The following is a 17914-nucleotide window of genomic DNA, read 5'->3' as shown; positions in this document are numbered from 1 at the left end:
AACACACTTTGTGCTGACTTGATCAATTTTAATGAACCTTTAATGAACAGTGAAGGCCAGCCATGACTTAGAGGGTCCAAAAACAAATGCTTTGGAGTCCTCCATATTGGTCCCCACACACGGCCCAAAGACCTCTCCTTTTACACTTTAAAACAGAGGTGGGCAAATGACGGCCCGTAGGACCGTCCTGCCCAGCACTTGAGCTCCCGGCCAGGGAGGCTAGCCCCTGGCCTCTCCCTGGCAGCCACGCCGAGCAGCAGAGCGGCGCACTCCTGCCAAGCAGAGCAGCAGCATGTCTAGCTCTGTCCAGGCGGCGCAGCTGCCAGACATGCTGCTCTGAGAAGCATGGTAAGGGGGCCAGGGTGTTGGATAAGGGGCGGGAGGTCCTTGGGGGCAGTCAGGGGACAGGGAGCAGGGGGTGGTTGGACGGGGCGGAGGTTCTGGGGGAGGGAGGGCGGTCAAGGGATGGAGAATGGGGGGGCTGGATAGGCGTGGAGGACCCGGGGAGCCTGTCAGGGGGCAGGGGTATGGATAGGGGTCAGGGCAGTCGGGACAGGATTGGATGGGGGTGGGGTCCCGGGAGAAGGTGGTTAGGGGCGGGAGGTCACAGGAGGGGGAAGTCAGGGAAGAAGGAGCAAGGGGGGTTGGATGGGTCGGGGATTCTCAGGGGGTTAGTCAGGGGATGGGAAGTGGGAGGGGGTGGATACCAGGCTGTTTGAAGAGACACAGCCTTCCCTACCTGGCCCTCCATACAGTTTTGCAACCCCAATTTTTGCAACCTTTGGGCCAAAAAGTTTGCCCACCCCTGCTTTAAAAGAAAAACCCACAATGGTTATCATAGATTGAAATGGAGGAGGACAACTCTCACTGCACCAGCAAGCAGAAAAGGGGGTGTTCTCCCAAAATAAAAGAGGCAGGGGCACTCTCCCTTAGCTTTTTGCAGAGGAAAAGCCCATGTTCCTCACTCCCTGATGCCCCTTTATTTTTTTACCTGTGAGCTATTTCTGAGCCGAAAGACACTCAGGCATCCTATCACAAAAAGATAGCCTCAAGCAAAGATTGTATGACAAAATGGCTGACTTGCTGGGGAGGCTGATACATCAGTGTACAGATAATCAGCCAAAGATCTTGAAGACTGTGCTGAGATTTTAAAAGTTGGTTTTACTTTTCTGTTTGAACAAAACATAACCATTGAGCAGTCAGACCACAACTGTTTTTAAAATGTAAAATCCTATACTTTAAGGATGTTACCAAAAATAAAATAAAATAAAAAAAAATAAATCATGGACATTTTCGTCTGGATTTCAACATTTTCACAGCTGTCCATAAAAATCCCTAAAAAAGAAAAAAAAATCACTTAAAATTAGAAAAGGACTTATTAGAAACTGGATAAATACAATGAACACATAAATAAAGAGAGACTTAACCTTATACATTTTTCATGCAGTCAGCAGTCCATTAAATTAATCAGAAATCCACTTAATTGTACTTATTAAGAGTAACCAACAGTACTTTATTACTATGGGTGCTTTTTCTTTTTCATAATCTGAGACTGCCTCAGCTCTTCAGTCCCATGAGCATATGGACAAGATTCAGAAGTCAGAGAACAGCCATCAGGATGGTGGATGAAAAACCAGCAGAGACATGTTTTAAAAGCTTCAGCAGAAAATCTTCGTTTTACTTCTGGCTTGGTTCGCTTTGAGGGCTTCTCTTCTCTCCAATCACGAATATGAACTCTTCCATTTAGAACTGAGGGGGTTTTTTTAAAAAAAAAAAAGGGGGTAAGCATACAAGCCATTACTAGAGGTTATGGGGATTACACTGGTCATCTGTGAATACAAATATGTACTATAAATGGGCTATTCCTGCACAATCAAAGTGCACTGTATAGGTACTTGCGTAGGAGTAGAAATAAATGCATAACAAATTGAGAGTGTATATTACATCTTCTTTGGAGACTATATTCCCACTTACAGGGGATGTCATTGTTAAATAGCAAAAACAACAAGGAGTCCTTGTGGCACCTTAGACTAACCAATTTATTTGGGCATAAGCTTACGTGGGCTAATGAATAAATAAATAATGAAACCTACATCTGATGAAGTGGGTTCTAGCCCACGAAAGCTTATGCCCAAATAAATTGGTTAGTCTCTAAGGTGCCTCAAGGACGCCTCGTTTTTGCTGATACAGACTAACACGGCTACCACTCTGAAACTTTTCATTGTTATATAGGACAGTTTTAGGGCACCTTACGCAGTCTGTGCTGAGCTGACTCGTTTGTAGACAGTGGTTAGGATTAGGATCTAAACTATCCTACAGGGTATAGCAAATAAATAAGTATATAAATAATAAAACTCTGTGTGTAGAAATACAGAGGTACCCCTCAAAAAATGCAGATACTGGAAAGTAACATCCCTCTCTTTAAATGGCATAAATAATACAGAAATGCTGGGAAAGCCCAACTCAAACAAGAGGTGGAGTTAGCCCTGTAATGAAAAGTCTTGGCTTTAAACACTGGGCACCCATTTATAAAAGGGAAACAACTTTGTTTATTCATAGGGCAATTTTCAAACAAATAGGTTAACCTTTTGGGGCCTGATTCAAAGTCTACTGTCATCAGTGGAAAGACTCCAATTGACTTCCCTGAGTTTTGGATCAAGGCCGCTGTAGAGAAGGAAGTGTCCGTGGAATAAAGGAGAAAACTAGAAATGAGGAGTTAATTCTTCCACCACTCTCTCTTATTACCATGTAATTTCAGGGAAGTCATTTAACATCTTTTTACATTTAATTTTGATTTTTATAATACAAAAGCATGTGCAGGTGTGTGCATGCGCGCACACACAATGTGAGACATTTAAATAAATAAATACAATACTATCAACATCAGAACAAATATATGGAGCCCGGGTACAAAATTTGTATCTGCATCTGATCCGCGATCCACAAATATGGTCTGCAGATATCCGCAGATTTGCAGGGCTCTACAAATATACTAATCTATTGCTTTATGGGCTAAGCATCATTTAAATTTCTGTGCCCCAGTTCAACCATCTACCTGCAAAGTATATGTCACGTATCCACCTCTCAAGGGTAATTAAGGGTTTGTACCGTGTTCTGAGATCCCCAAGTAAAAAGGTGCTATAGTACATACAGCGAGTATAAGTAACAGAGAAACCTGGTACTTGCAGTAATCCTATTTACTAATGCCTTACCCTAAACATTTTTCTGCAGCTTAAACCTTCTTTTTGCCAGGAGCTAAACATTATGGATGGTAATCCTACACATGTTCTCTCTTTCTTTTGATACTGCATTATTCCACATTTTAAAAACTAATTAGCAATAAAAAAGCAGGGTGTTCTGTCTCAATCGGTAAATGAGAATCTTCAGCAATGGAAATGGTGCACCAAAGCATGCTACAGTGAAGAGATTTAGAGCCTGATCCTCCAATTGGATCATGTGAGTATATCTTTGTGTCTGCATGGAGCGCCACTGAAATTAATGGAGTTTTGCATCAGGCACAAAGGGCCTTGGCCATATCCACTAGCACAAGGGTTCTCAAACTTCATTGCACCGTGACCCCCTTCTGACAACAAAAATTACTACATGACCCTAGGAGGGGAGACCAAAGCCTGAGGAGGAAGGGCAAAGCCAAAGCCCAGGGCTTCAGCCCAAGGCAGGGGGCCTGTAACCTGAACCCCAAACGTTCACAGCTAAAGCCCTCGGGCAACTTTGGCCCTGGGTGGTGGGATTCGGGCTTCAGGACCCACATTTGAGAACTGTTGCACTAGCAGGATCAGGGCCAGAAACTGTACATACATATCTGTGACTGTATACTGAATTTTATATGTATAAGGGAAAAAAAGTATAGAAAGCAAGTTAATACACAAGAGAGGAAGAAGAAAAGAGAGGAAAGAAGGAAGTAGGAAGGAAGAGGAAATAAACAATCATTGGCATGTTTCCAGGAGCTATTGTCTTTATGCCATTTAGCCCAGGTAATTAGGGACTGCTCCTGTATCTTTTTGGCCTTGTGATAAGATAATATATATGAATGCATTTTATCCCAGTTCTTGAAAGTGAAATCAGTTTAACGTTACCATCTCTCTCAAAACTCAAAGAGAATTGAACAGAGGGATGTTAGCATGTAAGATCAATCATTCCAAGATCTTAGTCCCAAACTGGACCAAATATATAAAACTATAAAATGCCAGCACAGATTTGTAATTTTAAGCTCCTATCTACTTATTCTTTTGGCATCTCTGCTGTTTCGGATCTTTGTCAGAAAAAGAAATTGAGCCACCAGATGTCCCTAACTCTCACTCAGTCTTGCGTCACAACCTGTGTGAATGCTGTTTCAAGCAGTGTTGCTGATGGCCTTGATTGTGCACTGGTGTTGGGAGTGGCGTGAAGGACACTTCATCCCAGAACACACTGGTATAAAAGGAGGGAGCACCCACATCCCCTTCCCATGGAGCAGTGCAGCATTCTCCCAGTCCCACTTATTCCACTGGCCCCATATCCAAATCTTCTCTCCTCAGGTAGCATGCTGACAGCCCCCAAAGAGCTTGGCATAAGGCAAACAGGAGAACTCACCTCCTGCTGGGGGTCCCAAATCCTGTCCCACCTTGCTTTGTAGTGGAACTTGACTAGTTTCACCACACAAGATGATCATCCACGGAAAGGGCAGAATTAACCCACAGGACAAGTGTGAACTGCCTCTTCTCAGTGGGTGTTAACTCTGACCCATCTCCGACCTTGTCAACACCAGCACTTTTCCCAATGATGGTACAAAGTTCCACTGGTGGTAGCAACAGAGGGCACACATGTTTATAACCTCTGTGGTATCTAACCCTTCCCAGGGCTAAGACTAATACCATAGAAAGTCCTCGTGTAGATGTAACATTGTCTGGGCTTTCATATTATTCCTCCGGACTGCTATAGTCTGGAACTACCAGGAAGCTTCTACCTACTTCCTCTCAATAAAACAAGAATACACATTTTCTGGCAACCTACCAGTTAATCCACTGGTACCTGGTGACACTCTGGACAATTGTCACGGGTCAGTTGACTCCCATATTTGTGCTAACATGGGACTACTGGATCCAAGAACTGAAAAAACTCTTTATAAACTAACTTTATACAAACCTATGCAGCAACGTTTGAAAGTGCTAGTTTTGAGTATTATTCAGCAGCTAGGCATCAATGCCACAAAAATCCTACAATGACAGCAGCAAAAAGAAAACTGAAGAAAATCAACAGAACATTAAAAAAATATATATTTTGTTGTTAGCTTCCTATTCTGCCAGGCTATTGCAGCCTGTATAAATCTGTCAAGCCTCACATAATTAGAGTCTCTAGTCTAGACCAGTTGTCTTTTGTGTTGGCATTTTTCTCTGTAGTCCTTGTTAAGTCCAGACTAAGTCTTAATGAGATGCTCCAGAAGACTTTCTTAATTTTCACTTGACTTCCGTCAACACTGTCACCAATGTGTGGGAGGGGAGGGGGAGAGAGTTTTCTTCAATCTAGTCCAAGTATGGCATCCTGCTGAGAATTCCTGCTACAGTAACAGGTGAATAAGGGGGAAAAAGGTCTGTATAGGGAAGCATGCCAGATGCACAGCTCACCCACTACCAGCTGACTGATTAGCAAGGCATCTATCTCATTCTGACCTACCCGTCAAAGGAAAGATCTACAAATGAAGTTTTAGGAAATATAATAGGAGTAAATATAAGGAAAATTCTGCTCATCAAGGAAGTGTACTCAGTATTTTGAAGATCTAATCCAGTAATTTTTCAATTATATGTAAGTCAAGTCAGAAAAATATAAACAAGAGATGATCAATGAAAATCTCTCTTCTTTACCTTCAAACACCTGATGATTGTTCCTGAGTAATGTCTGCAGGCCTCCATATTCATTCTTTAATCTCCTTAAAGTCTCTTTGTCTAAATGTTCTGCTACTTCCCTCAAGGAAAGACTTTCTGCAGTGAAAAATAATATAGCCATTAAAAAATGGCAGCATAGTATCTCAGCATTGCAGTTAGAGGAAGCTACAGGATATTTTTGGAGTTAGTTTGTATGGTTTCTCTCCAGAGCAGCAGAAATGTTTTGCTGGTTGATCCATTATAACCACCAGGGCCTTTTCAGCAGTATACCACCTAGCCAGCCAGTTAGTCCCCCTTTTGTAATTGTGCATTTGATTTTTCCTTCATAAGTGTAGTACTGTATTGAATTGCATCTTGTTGATTTCAGACCAATTCTCCAATGTGTCAAGGTGGTTTTGAATTCTAATCCTGTCATCCCAAGGGCTAATCCCTCCCACCTTGGTTTCATCCACAAATTTTATAAGCATACTCTCCACTATCCAAGTCATTAATGAAAATATTGAATAGTACCAGGCCCAGGACAAACCCTGCAGGACCCCCCTTAGATACATTTCCCCCAGTTTGACAGTGAACCATTGATAATTAGTCTTTGAATAGAGTCTTTCAACCAGTTTTGCACCCACTTTATAGTAATTTAATCTCAAACACATTTCCCTAGTTTGTGTATGAGAATGTCATGTGGACTGTGTCAAAAAAAAACTTACTAAAATCAAGAAATAGATATAAGCATTTGCAGACCGGCTTTCAAAAAGTAGCCTTAAAATTGTCACCAATGAAATGCAAATTAGTCTATATTTTTAATTTTAAAAAATTAACTCATCACCCAGTATTTAAATGTGAAAAAAAGAATCTAGCAAATGATTAAAAAAAAAGGGGGGGTATGAATAGATATTATAAAAATCTAAATGGTACGGCATCTAAGGAGGTTAGCAGAGAAATTTTTGCAAATGACTTTGCAACTAATTAAGATTAGTGTACCGATTACAGGGATTACGGCAGAATACTCTATATATTTGCCATAGGAAATACCATGAAAAGTACTGTAATGCTATGTACTGGCAGTGGCAAAACTGTAAATTTTAATAGCAAGCATTATTGTATGAAATGTACATTACATGTTAAGAACAATCTTACCTCCTTTATTCCAGGTGTTCAAACGTACATCAAGTGTATGATCCCATGGCTTCTCTTGGGTTGCATTTAACAGTAAGCTTGCCACGGTCAAAACCACATCATCTACAAAATCCCGAGGGAGAGCAGCACAGTTCCTGACTTGTTCTACTTTTTCTCTGGGTTGAAATCCAGACAACCAGACCCTGTCACCATCTGTCTTTGTCTCATTTGCAGCACACTCCAACTCTACTGCTTGGTCAATGACACAGTTTACAACATGACAGTTGTCACACTGATTAGATCCAACTGTTTTGTCTGATGTGACCCCAGTGCAGGACTGACGGTTGTTAATATACTGTGTTCTCTGTTTATCGATCCGATCCTCTTGCAGAGGTGGATATGTTCTGGACTTCCCAATGAGGCACACCTATATTAACAAAAATAAATAAAATTACTATTTATACTGCACCAAAGGTGTTCAAGATGCTTTACGGCATCTTTACCGTCCCTACCCAAAAGACTATTTGCAGGATCAGGACTAAAAATGGGTTCCTATTTTAAGGCTCTTGTGAATTTTATGGGATGCAGCAAGGGACAAACAACCTAAATGCTATGGGACAAACAAAGGCAGGAGGAGACTATATGGGAAAAGCAGATATACAATAAGATTTTCATTCCACTAATATGCACATGATTAAGTAGCACTATAAAATGATACAGCCCCTTTTGCTTCCTTCAGGGCCCCTTTTTGTGACACTAAGTGGGATGTGACAGACCATGCAGGAGACAGATGAATGATTTTAGCCTTTGTATGGAAAATATTGTCTGCAATTATGTACTAATCTGTTGTGGCCTGCCTCGCCAATACAGGCATAATGAACAAACATACATGTGGCAAATAGCTGGCAGCATTTTAAAATGTCATTAGAAATTACCCTTTTTGTTGAGGGAATTCTAAGGCAATCTTCTTCCACACTGAAGCCACATTCCAATCCTACTTCTGTAACAAAATCAAGATATTCTCTGTACTGTGTCTTCTGGCTTTGCCTTCGGTTATATTTTCCATGGAAATCAAAGAAGCAACAAGGCAGTACAAAGTAGCAACAAGAATAGGAAGACCTGCAAAAAGGATGATTGTTTACTGAATAATAGTTATAGAAAGCTAATTTTATTAAGTGGCTGTATGAAACAGTCAACACCGCTTCAGATACAAGCAATAAACAATCATTTTAATGGAGTGAGAGAGCTTCTAGATCAAGCAGTATAAATACACCTCTACCTCGATAAAATGCTGCCCTTGGGAGCCAAAAAAATCTTACCGCATTATAGGTGAAACTGCATTATATTGAACTTGCTTTGATCCACTGGAGCGCGCAGCGCCCCCTCTCCTCCTCTAAACACTGCTTTACCGCGTTATATCCAAATTCATGGTATATCGGGTCACGTTATATTGAGATAGAGGTGTATGTTCCTCCTTCAGTGCTCCTCTGAGTGAAATAGTCACTGGTTATTTTGAGTGTTTGCTCTAGAGATTTATCATCCCAGTTTAATTTAATACCAAAGGACCAAGGCAGAACCAAGGCTTGCAAACTCTTGCTGCTGGATGTAGTGAGCGGGACAGTTCAAGGTAGTAAGCACTAGACTTGATAGTAAGTGCTTGCAGGATTAGGACTTAAATCTAAGAATAAAATCTAGTTAGATTTCTCATGCCACAAAAACTGGAGAGATGCTATGCTATTGCAGCTTTCTGTGATGGAGAAATGCTTCTACACAGGAACCCTATTCTCATACTTCCTAATGGGATACCTTCGGAGATAAGTGTTTTGTGAGTAGCAATTGCTCTGTTAAACACCAATCCCACCCAGTCCTGCAATGAGATCACAGACCACCACATCGTTTTATGAACACTGAAGCAAAAGTATACAGTTCTCCCAGAGTCTGGATATAATAGAGATTAGCAGAAACTTTTTTCCATACCTAGCTGCAATTACAGGTAACCATGGCGTTAACTCATCTGAATGGTTTCCTATTAGCCAGTCAACATTTGGAAAGAGATAACTGTCATCTGGTCTGATTGCACATTCCTTAAAAAAATAAAATACATTACGTTCCCAAATTTTTTAGAATTATTGTATTTGACACATTGACACAGTGAGGGCAGCAGTATAAACGCTAAAACAGATTTGAGGGGAACAGCAACAGCGACTGTGAACTGCCAATATTTTTCTGATCTGAACCAAAAGCAAATACTTTTGCCATGCAATGATGTCTTATTGGTGCAAAGAATAAATAAGGCAATAGTAGAAACACATAAAACAAGTCAGACGTAAAGCTAGTCAGAGAGGAGGCTATAATAACAAAAACATGCATAAACATAAATATAAAATTATATACATTTGATTGTATCCTTCTCCCACCACTCTTCTTGTGCCACTTGTCCTCTTTGACCACAATCTTGCAATCTGCTTGGGCAGACTCCTGTGTCCACAGAGAGCCCCAGTGACTTCAATTTGCAGGATCCAGGCCTTAGCTCAGCATGTGATTCATCAGAATTCAGCTTCTCTAGTCTGCTTCCCCTCCCCAAGTCCACCTCAAATGAAATCAGATTTTTCCCCTCTGCACCCCTTCTGCTCCTCTCTTCCCCCAGGGCTACTCACCCTGATGTCATCTGTGTACACCCTCTCACACCTCTACACAACCACTATTCTTTTCCCCTTAAACTTTTCAGAGCTGCCCGCTGGCACACACTAAGTCAGGGGGTTGCTAGGATGTGCGTGGGAGCTGGAGAAAAGGATTTTGAGGAGGGGAGGAGGAGAGCTTTAATTAGGGAGAGTTGGGCTGTGTGGGCACTCAGCACGTCTGCACTGAGGCATCAGCACCTGACACTTTTCTTCCATGCTACTGACATTGAGAATGTGCAATAACTAGTGCTGGAGACACTCCATAAGGTATCCTGAACAAGAGCAGGAACTGTTATTGGTTTAATTTAAAAATTCAAGAGTGGCCAATGCCCAAGATGCTGTCAGCACAGGTGAGAGAGAGAAAAAATTGGAGTTTGTGGCTATTTCACAAGAGGAACCCAAAGACCAGGGACGGAGAGAGCTACATTGTAAAAAGGAGGCATTTCAAAAAATGTTTCTTCATAAAAGTTAGTATATTTTTTCTCAAAATGTCCATGGAAAAATTAACAGTCTTCTGAAGAGTTACTGGGTCAGAGATGGAAACTGAACACTGAAAGATTTTAATCCTTCTTTAAATGAAAGTCTCTATACAACCTTAACTCTGGAGTCACTATCAATGCCTTCATTTTATATACAGTGTGTATGCATGTATGTACACACATTACAGACACACGTGCTGCATATACACACAGACACACGTTCCTGAAAATGCTCCACATAAGATCATCCAAATATACTAAACTAAAATGTTTGGTAAATGCCTTTATGTTCTGATAAACAAATTACCACCCACACTCTATTTTAATTTTGATTGTTCATTTTTGAAACAGTATGGATTAGCAGTGCTGTATTCTGCATTTAAATAATTATCCTTAATCAGTTTTTTATTCATCATGTCTGACAGCAGATTGGTGCTGCAATACTCCACTTCTCACATTCATGAATAATTTTAGTATTGGCACTGCATGCCACAGATTGCAATATTCATACTACAAGTTGTGCTTTAAAAAAAAAAATCAAGCTAAATTAAATAACCTCTGAGGGTAACACAAAGATGCTATGAACAGGTGGTTTCTTCTTTTACAAACCCTGTAATTTAAAATTCCCTTAGCCACAAATGCATGTGATGAAATAAGTTTTGCAATCTTCTCCACCACCAAAAAGTTTTTAGAAGGCATTTATTTCAAATGTTTATATATAATTGCCATAGCTTATGTTCATATTTGTAACCGTTTTATGTTCATTTAACCAAGACTGTAACAATTACTTGCATATTTAAAAAAAAAAAAACCCTACAAGACTAATAAAAATGAAAGGGCAAAAGGAAAAGATACTTTTCCTTCTTGTCCCCTCACTATACAATTAAGGGTCCAATGCTGCAAAGCACTGTGTTGAGTTCTCTCAGCTCCTAAAAAAAGCTCATGAGAGTTCAGGGTGCTCTGCACTGCACAAGATGGTGCCCTTATGGCCTGATCCTGAGCCCAAAAAAGTGAATGGGAAAAACTTCCAATGACTTCCATGGGGCAGGGCCTAAATGAATTAATATGTAACAGGAGAGAACAGAACATGACTAATTAGTTCAGAAGTGACTAGATGTAATATATGGGAGTTGAAATAGTACATTGTCTTGCGCTCTAAACTTTTACTTCCCAAACCCTTGGCTTAAATTCTGGCTCTGGACTGCATGGGAAAACAATTGTGAGAGTCACATTCAGTCTCTATTTGTCCACACTTGAGAGCCACTAAACAGTTTGATACAACTGGCGGTCTCTGTACTCGAGGATGGGGACTGGAAAAGCAGGGATGATGCATGACAGCACTGAAGTGAATTAGCAGAGTTGCGTGTAATAAATTAGCACCTTGATCTTCAATGACTTGTATAAACTCTGCTGGCCTGATTGAAGCTAATATCAACCTTGACACTAAAATTCCTCTTTTTTTAAACTGTGTGGGGAAAGTTATACTGAACTATTGACATATGTTAATCAACAGCCTCAACTAGAACACAACTGTATAGGGAGTTTGGTTTTTTTAAGCAGCTGAATCTGGGGAAACCTTAGAGTACTTTTGAAAGAGTGGAAACAGGGAAAGTCAATTTCAGGAGTTTAGTGAAAAGAAAACAAGGAAACTTAGGAACAAGGCAACTATCAATCAACATGAAGATTTGATACACAGAAGACTATGCACAGTTGGATTGAAAGTGAATGTTCCTGTGTTCTAGTTGTTTCTGTTCTCATAAAAATGCTAATGTGGAATTTGAAAGATAATCCCTCTTTCAGACCCATTTTCCTGTCCAGTTTGCTGCAGGCTATTACTGTGATGGCTTATTATAAAATAAGTATAGCAGATGATTGTTCCTTTTAAGACTGAACAATAATGCTGCTCCAAAATGGCATACAGCACTGCAAGAGGATTGTGGCTGGAATCATTTCCAGAGTGATTCTATTATGAACGTCTCAATAATAAGCCAAAAGCTTTTGAACTTCGATTTCCTTGAGGATAGCACTATGTGGTGTTGCTGTGCCACCACTATATAAGCTCTGATCTTTCAAGATCAAAGATTGTATTTATTTTGTGTGTGTGGTGGGGAAGTTACCTATGCTGGTTCTTATAACTGACCACTGGCGGGAAATAGAGCATATGCATGGATACAATATGAAACAGCCATCCTAATCCCAAACTTCCTTGCCAACAACCTACAAATCTGACTATGTTGAACCATCACACTGCAGCTGACAGAACAGTACTCGTATATTCATGCTAAATTAAATAATTTGAAGCAATGAATGATGAATAAATAAAAATAAAGTTACTGTAGGTCTGATTTTTACAATACCTCTAAATGTGTTTGTGGTCCATACATGTCCCATATTTTTCTTCTTCTGACATCAATTCCCCTACCTGGGTACTGAAATATTTGGATTAATAATTGGTTAAAAAATAAAACATAATATCTTGTATTTATAAGCACGTCTTTCATCCCAAAACTTCATACACACTTGCCCCAAATCAAGATACAAACTAAATACAGGGATAACTTGATCCACACTGACATGCAGCCACCTCTGTGAAACACAGCAGGACTGTGCAACAGGTGGGGTTAGAACCAGAATATCATGTCAAATGGAAAGAGTAGAGGAAACGTAGGTAGTCTGAATATAATTACCCAATTTGGAACTGGACCTGGACATGATGGTTGACGCTTGTTTGGGAAATGTCCTTGTTCTCTGTCTGAGCATAAATAGTCAGACTCTTGGATAGCCATTTCATCTCTGACTCATCCATTGAATCATTCCCAAACACCACTTCCTACAGCACAAAACTGTTCCTTTGCCATCCAAGTACTGACTCTGACCAAACTTGTTTAGCATGTATCTGACAGGATCTCACCACGAGGTGCTATGGCTGCATGCTAAGCTAAGAAACAAGGAATAAATTACCAACTTGACTTTCAGTTTGAGAGTCCCATGTTACACCTGATCAATTAAATAAACATTTCCATGAAATTTAAAAATGTTTTTCATGAAATGCCTAAAGTGCTATAAATATTTTTTAAATAACCATTAACTTCCTTTTTGAATATTTCTTAAAAACGATGAAGAAAATGTGCTGAGATGAAACAGCCAGACACTGAAATTCATGGGATTTTGTTGTATCACACAGAATTCTTCTTTCAAATTTTTGTCTGCATCAAACATTTGATAAAAATCAGCCTCAAGGACCTACGCTTTGTTATGCTCCATGCACACAAGCACCATGTACTGCCAGTCTTTTTCACAATTAATTTCATGACCATTTGTAGTGATACGGAAAAATATCTTGTAGTTTTGCGGAATTGTTGGACTTTGGTTTCAATACTAACTTCCCTTCTTCTGAGATACAAATTACCGTAGCAAAATTAAATCCAGAGCATAGGTTCTCTGGCTCATTTAATCTTCTGACTACCAGTAAATGTCAGCTGTTATATACTTCCTGCTGGGTTAAATGGCAGGGTAACAAGGCCAGCTGCCAAGGAAATCAGCTTAATCACTACTGTTAAGGGATAAAGCCTGCAGTGAACTAGCTAGTTTTCTTTCCAAGGATCAAGTTGGTGTGGAGAGCTGTCAGTCCAGAAGTGTTCCCCCTGAATCCAAAAAGGCAGTACAGGCAACAACTAAACCCACAGACTGTGCCATAAAGTACAGTTTCTGATACGTTTAGTACACACTATATTACCTAGTTTCCTTTTTTGATGCAGTCAAACAAACTCCATTTTAAAGCCCCGGCCCACTGTGGCTTTGATAATTAACAGATTACAAAAAAGATTTCATTTTGGGACCCTGAAGTTTTTGTTGATTTTAAGTTATTTCCCATCTTTCTATACCCATAGCATGATTAGGCTGCATAATTACATTTTGTTTCTTTTCCTATACATTAGACTTGAGCAGGAAACAAGTTCATTTAACGGAGAACCACTTATACTAACAAAAAGCTTCTAATCAGTTCCCCCCCCGCCCCCCGATAATTGCAGAGATTCAAAAGCTTGCTTTAGTGACATTAATGAAGTGCATTCCAGCTATCAAACATGCCAGATAAAGGAAAAGAGAGAATAATAATAAACATCTCCACTTTTTAAAAAAAGTGATTATTTTTACCCCTTCATTGCTCAGAATATGAACCAGCAGACCATTTCCACATCCTAGGTCTACAAAAGACTGTTTCTTAGACAACCCTTTTTCTGCTCTCTCTTCTTCCCAAAGGATCTAAGCAAAGACAAAAATTAAAACAAATTTTAACTCTCAGAGCATTTTCTCAATGACTAAAATATTTATGCCCCATTCCTGCAACTCTTATTCACATGAGTAGAGATATGGACTTCAATGGATCTTCTCCTGTGAGTAAGGACCACTCACATAAATAAGGGTTTGCAAGTGGGAGCGCATAATACATTTTCAAGAAAAAAGTTTAAATGAGAGGTTGCATAAACTAACAATAAAAGTTAATGCCCAGGTGCTCTGATGGAGAGGAAGAATCGTTTTAAGTGATTAAGGCACTAGCACTAGATCTGGGTTTAATGCCCTGCTCTTCCACTGACTTCCTGTGTAACGTCGGACAAGCCACTTAGTGCTTCAGTTCCTCATCTGTAAAATGCGGATAACAGCACGTGCCTACCTCACAGGGCTGTTGCGAGCATAAATACATTAAAGAGCGTGAGGCGCTGAGATACTATGGCCAGGGGGCTGATGTAAATACTTTAGACAGAAATAACACAATTGTGGGATCACACAACAGGTGATCAGAAATCTTGATTTGTGCCACATAAATCAACAAAAATGGCCATCTTCCAACCCCTCAGCTAGTGCATCTACCATTTTGCCTCCCTTTTCCACAAGGGTATTTTTTGTGTGTCTTTCCTGATGCCGTTCAAAGCATGCAATGGGAAGTAGTGAAAGTAGATCATTTATGATTCAGAAGCAATCTGCCCCACTGATCCATTTTCCCCACAGATGCGCGGCAAAAAAGTCTGAATGATAGTATTACTACTTAGACCTTACTTTACTGCTTTTACCCATAGATTTCTAAGATGCTACCTTTCATGAGTGTGGAGACCAAGGTACAAGCAGGCAAAATAACTTGGTCACAGTCACACAGCAGTCCAGTGGCAGTGCTGGGAGTAGAATCCAGTGATTCCCAAATGGTGCCTTACCCACTGGGCCATGCTGCCTTCAATGGAGGACTGCCTTGACAGGGGAATTCTGTGCATCTTCTAAGTTGTGTGGCTGAGGAGAGTGGCTACCATGAGGCACTCACAAGCCCTATGCTAATGGAGTGACGCTCCTGCGCAGCTTAGGAGAGAGAATGGGAAACCTCTTCCCCTCTAAGCCTCTACCTCAGGGTTTGGCAACCTTTCAGAAGTGGTGTGCCAAGTCTTTATTTATTCACTCTGATTTAAGGTTTCGCGTGCCAGTAATACATTTTAATGTTTTTAGAAGGTCTCTTTCTATAAGTCTATAATATATAACTAAACTGTTGTTGTACGTAAAATAAATAAAGTTTTTAAAATGTTTAAGAAGCTTCATTTAAAATTAAATTAAAATGCAGAGCCCTCTGGACCGGTGGCCAGGACCCGGGCAGTGTGAGTGCCACTGAAAATCAGCTTGCGTGCTGCCTTTGGCACGTGTGCCATAGCTTGCCTACCCCTGCTCTACCTACTTTCCTTAACATAAACCACACTGACTTGTTCTGTCCCTCATGCAATCGCACCTCTGCCAACTGTGCAGTCTACTGGGCAGCTCCTAAGCCTCACAGAAGTGGAATCCTTCTGCCACAATGCAAATAAATCATATGCCCTGATTGTATATTTTCATACAGTGGGGACATTGCAAGAATTATTTGATAACACCAAATGAAAAATGTCGAACGAGTTCCTAGTCTACTAGCATTGCTGCAGGATACTGAGTTTGCTGCAGCACTCGGTGCAGCTCAGTTACATAAGTCAGGGCTGGCCTTGTCCCACAACATAGATCTTTATTCGCCATAAAGCACACAGGATCTTACTTAGAAAGCACTTTTCATTGGATGATCTCAGAGCAATTAATTTATAAACATAAATGACTTCTTGTCTAATGCCTTAAGGATAAATGGGGTTTTTTGGGCCAATGTAGTAATGACATGTCCTGCCCCGATTCGCTTAACTACCTAAATGAGATATAACAGGACTAGGGATGATAAAAGTGGCTCAAGGAGGACAAGGGTTACAAGAGTGACAGATCAGGAGAGTGAAGCAAGTGGTGAAGGAGGAGAGCAAGGTCATGTGGCAAACAAGGTTAGGGAGGCTCTTCCAGTCATGGGGGTGGGGAGGGGGGGAGAATAGCAGAACAAAGGCATAAAGATTCTCATGGGAGAAAGAGAGAAAGGTCACGATCTTGCAAAGCACCTAGTTCTGAGCACCCTCCATATTCACATCTAAGCCAACAGAAGTTGAGAGTACTCAGCACCACCCAGGATCGGACCTCAATGGACCATTAACATGAGATGTGCCTATACTTTGCAAGCTTAAGTAGGAACTGAGTGGTTAAAGCCGGAGAGTAGCAATAGGTAAGTATTAATACCTGTTTTACAGGTGGTCACACAGAGAATCAGTGGCAGAGCTGGAAACTACGATCCTAGACTCTGCATAACACACTGGCTTTGTGCATCTGCATGTGATGCTGCTCTTTACTCGATGGACAGCTACAGGATAACTCTTTTAGCTCAAGTGAAAGAGGCCTGAGTTGATTGAGTCAAAGGATCACGATTCTAGTCCCAGCTGCACAGGCAATTCTTCTGATAATTGTTTGTTGAATGCAGGACATGGATTTTGTTATAGGCGCCTATTCTATGACTTCAAGTACCAGACAAACTGTCTCTCTTAATCAGATGTTACAACAGGCACAATCAACTGAGTAGGATTGTTTCTGCTTAGAAGAAACAAAAATATCAGGAACCCTTTGAACATAGAATTGATGTCTGTGCCTTTGATTGTTGCTAAATTGTTAGTTTCATGGATATTCACTTCATTCCCTCCCACAAGTTGTGATTTTGGTGCATTCCATCAAAATACCAGCTTGTGTTTACATTTTCCACTTTACAGATCATGATATTAAGCATGTTGGCACTGCAGCACAGTTCCTGTGAGGTGCCAATCATCTCCTACACAGATCTAGTCCCTCCCATGTGCATCAATCCATTTCACAACACGTACCAAATGTGCCTAGAGAGCATGTCAACTCAATGTGACCTCAGAGCAAAAAGAAGTTCTATGGGTTCCCTTCAGTTTGGTTGCCAGTGGAAGGCAAAGTCCATGAAAAGAGATAAAGGTTGACAATATCCTTTTTAAAACATCTCTTTAACCTATTTACAAATGGCTCAGTAGTGTACACCATAATTCTGATATTTTAAAATTCCGCAAGAAGGATGGATAAATATATTGCTTAATAATAAGTTAATGAGTAGCGGTGACATTTTGTATCCTTTTGTTCACCCCTTTCACGAGACTGATACATTTTGTACAAAGTATGCTTTGTGAGGTATCATTTGAAAACTCATAATTTGCTGATCATTATTGTCCCAGGAAAATATATGTGGCAACACTGTCTGTAAAGTTTTAAGATTCTACTGTATGACATTACTGAGATATGTTCCAAGTTTAGAAAAGCAAACACAAACCAGTTCCTCGGAAACAAAAGGCAAACCGACAACTCGCCCAGGTGTCAACAAAAT

At 40.4% G+C, this 17914-nt stretch overlaps 1 protein-coding gene across 2 annotated transcripts in view; it reads right to left on the bottom strand.

Annotated features, from left to right (window-relative positions):
* Window positions 1–1141: 1141 nt before the first annotated feature.
* The window catches only part of TRMT44 (tRNA methyltransferase 44 homolog), a 30092-nt gene continuing 13319 nt past the window's right edge, over window positions 1142–17914 (bottom strand). For both annotated transcript variants that reach the window (XM_045018101.1, XM_045018102.1), the window contains 8 exons: window positions 14308–14415; window positions 12510–12581; window positions 9387–9470; window positions 8970–9076; window positions 7928–8111; window positions 7014–7419; window positions 5859–5975; window positions 1142–1749 (listed from right to left, as the gene is read on the bottom strand). In XM_045018101.1, coding sequence (XP_044874036.1) covers window positions 1520–1749; window positions 5859–5975; window positions 7014–7419; window positions 7928–8111; window positions 8970–9076; window positions 9387–9470; window positions 12510–12581; window positions 14308–14415 — 1308 coding nt within the window. In that variant the 3' untranslated portion in view covers window positions 1142–1519. The remainder of the gene's footprint in view (window positions 1750–5858; window positions 5976–7013; window positions 7420–7927; window positions 8112–8969; window positions 9077–9386; window positions 9471–12509; window positions 12582–14307; window positions 14416–17914) is intronic.

The sequence above is a fragment of the Mauremys mutica genome, chromosome 5 (genome assembly GCF_020497125.1).
Source record: "Mauremys mutica isolate MM-2020 ecotype Southern chromosome 5, ASM2049712v1, whole genome shotgun sequence".
Taxonomy (NCBI): Eukaryota; Metazoa; Chordata; order Testudines; family Geoemydidae; genus Mauremys; species Mauremys mutica.
This window is presented reverse-complemented; position numbering and strand designations above follow the sequence as displayed.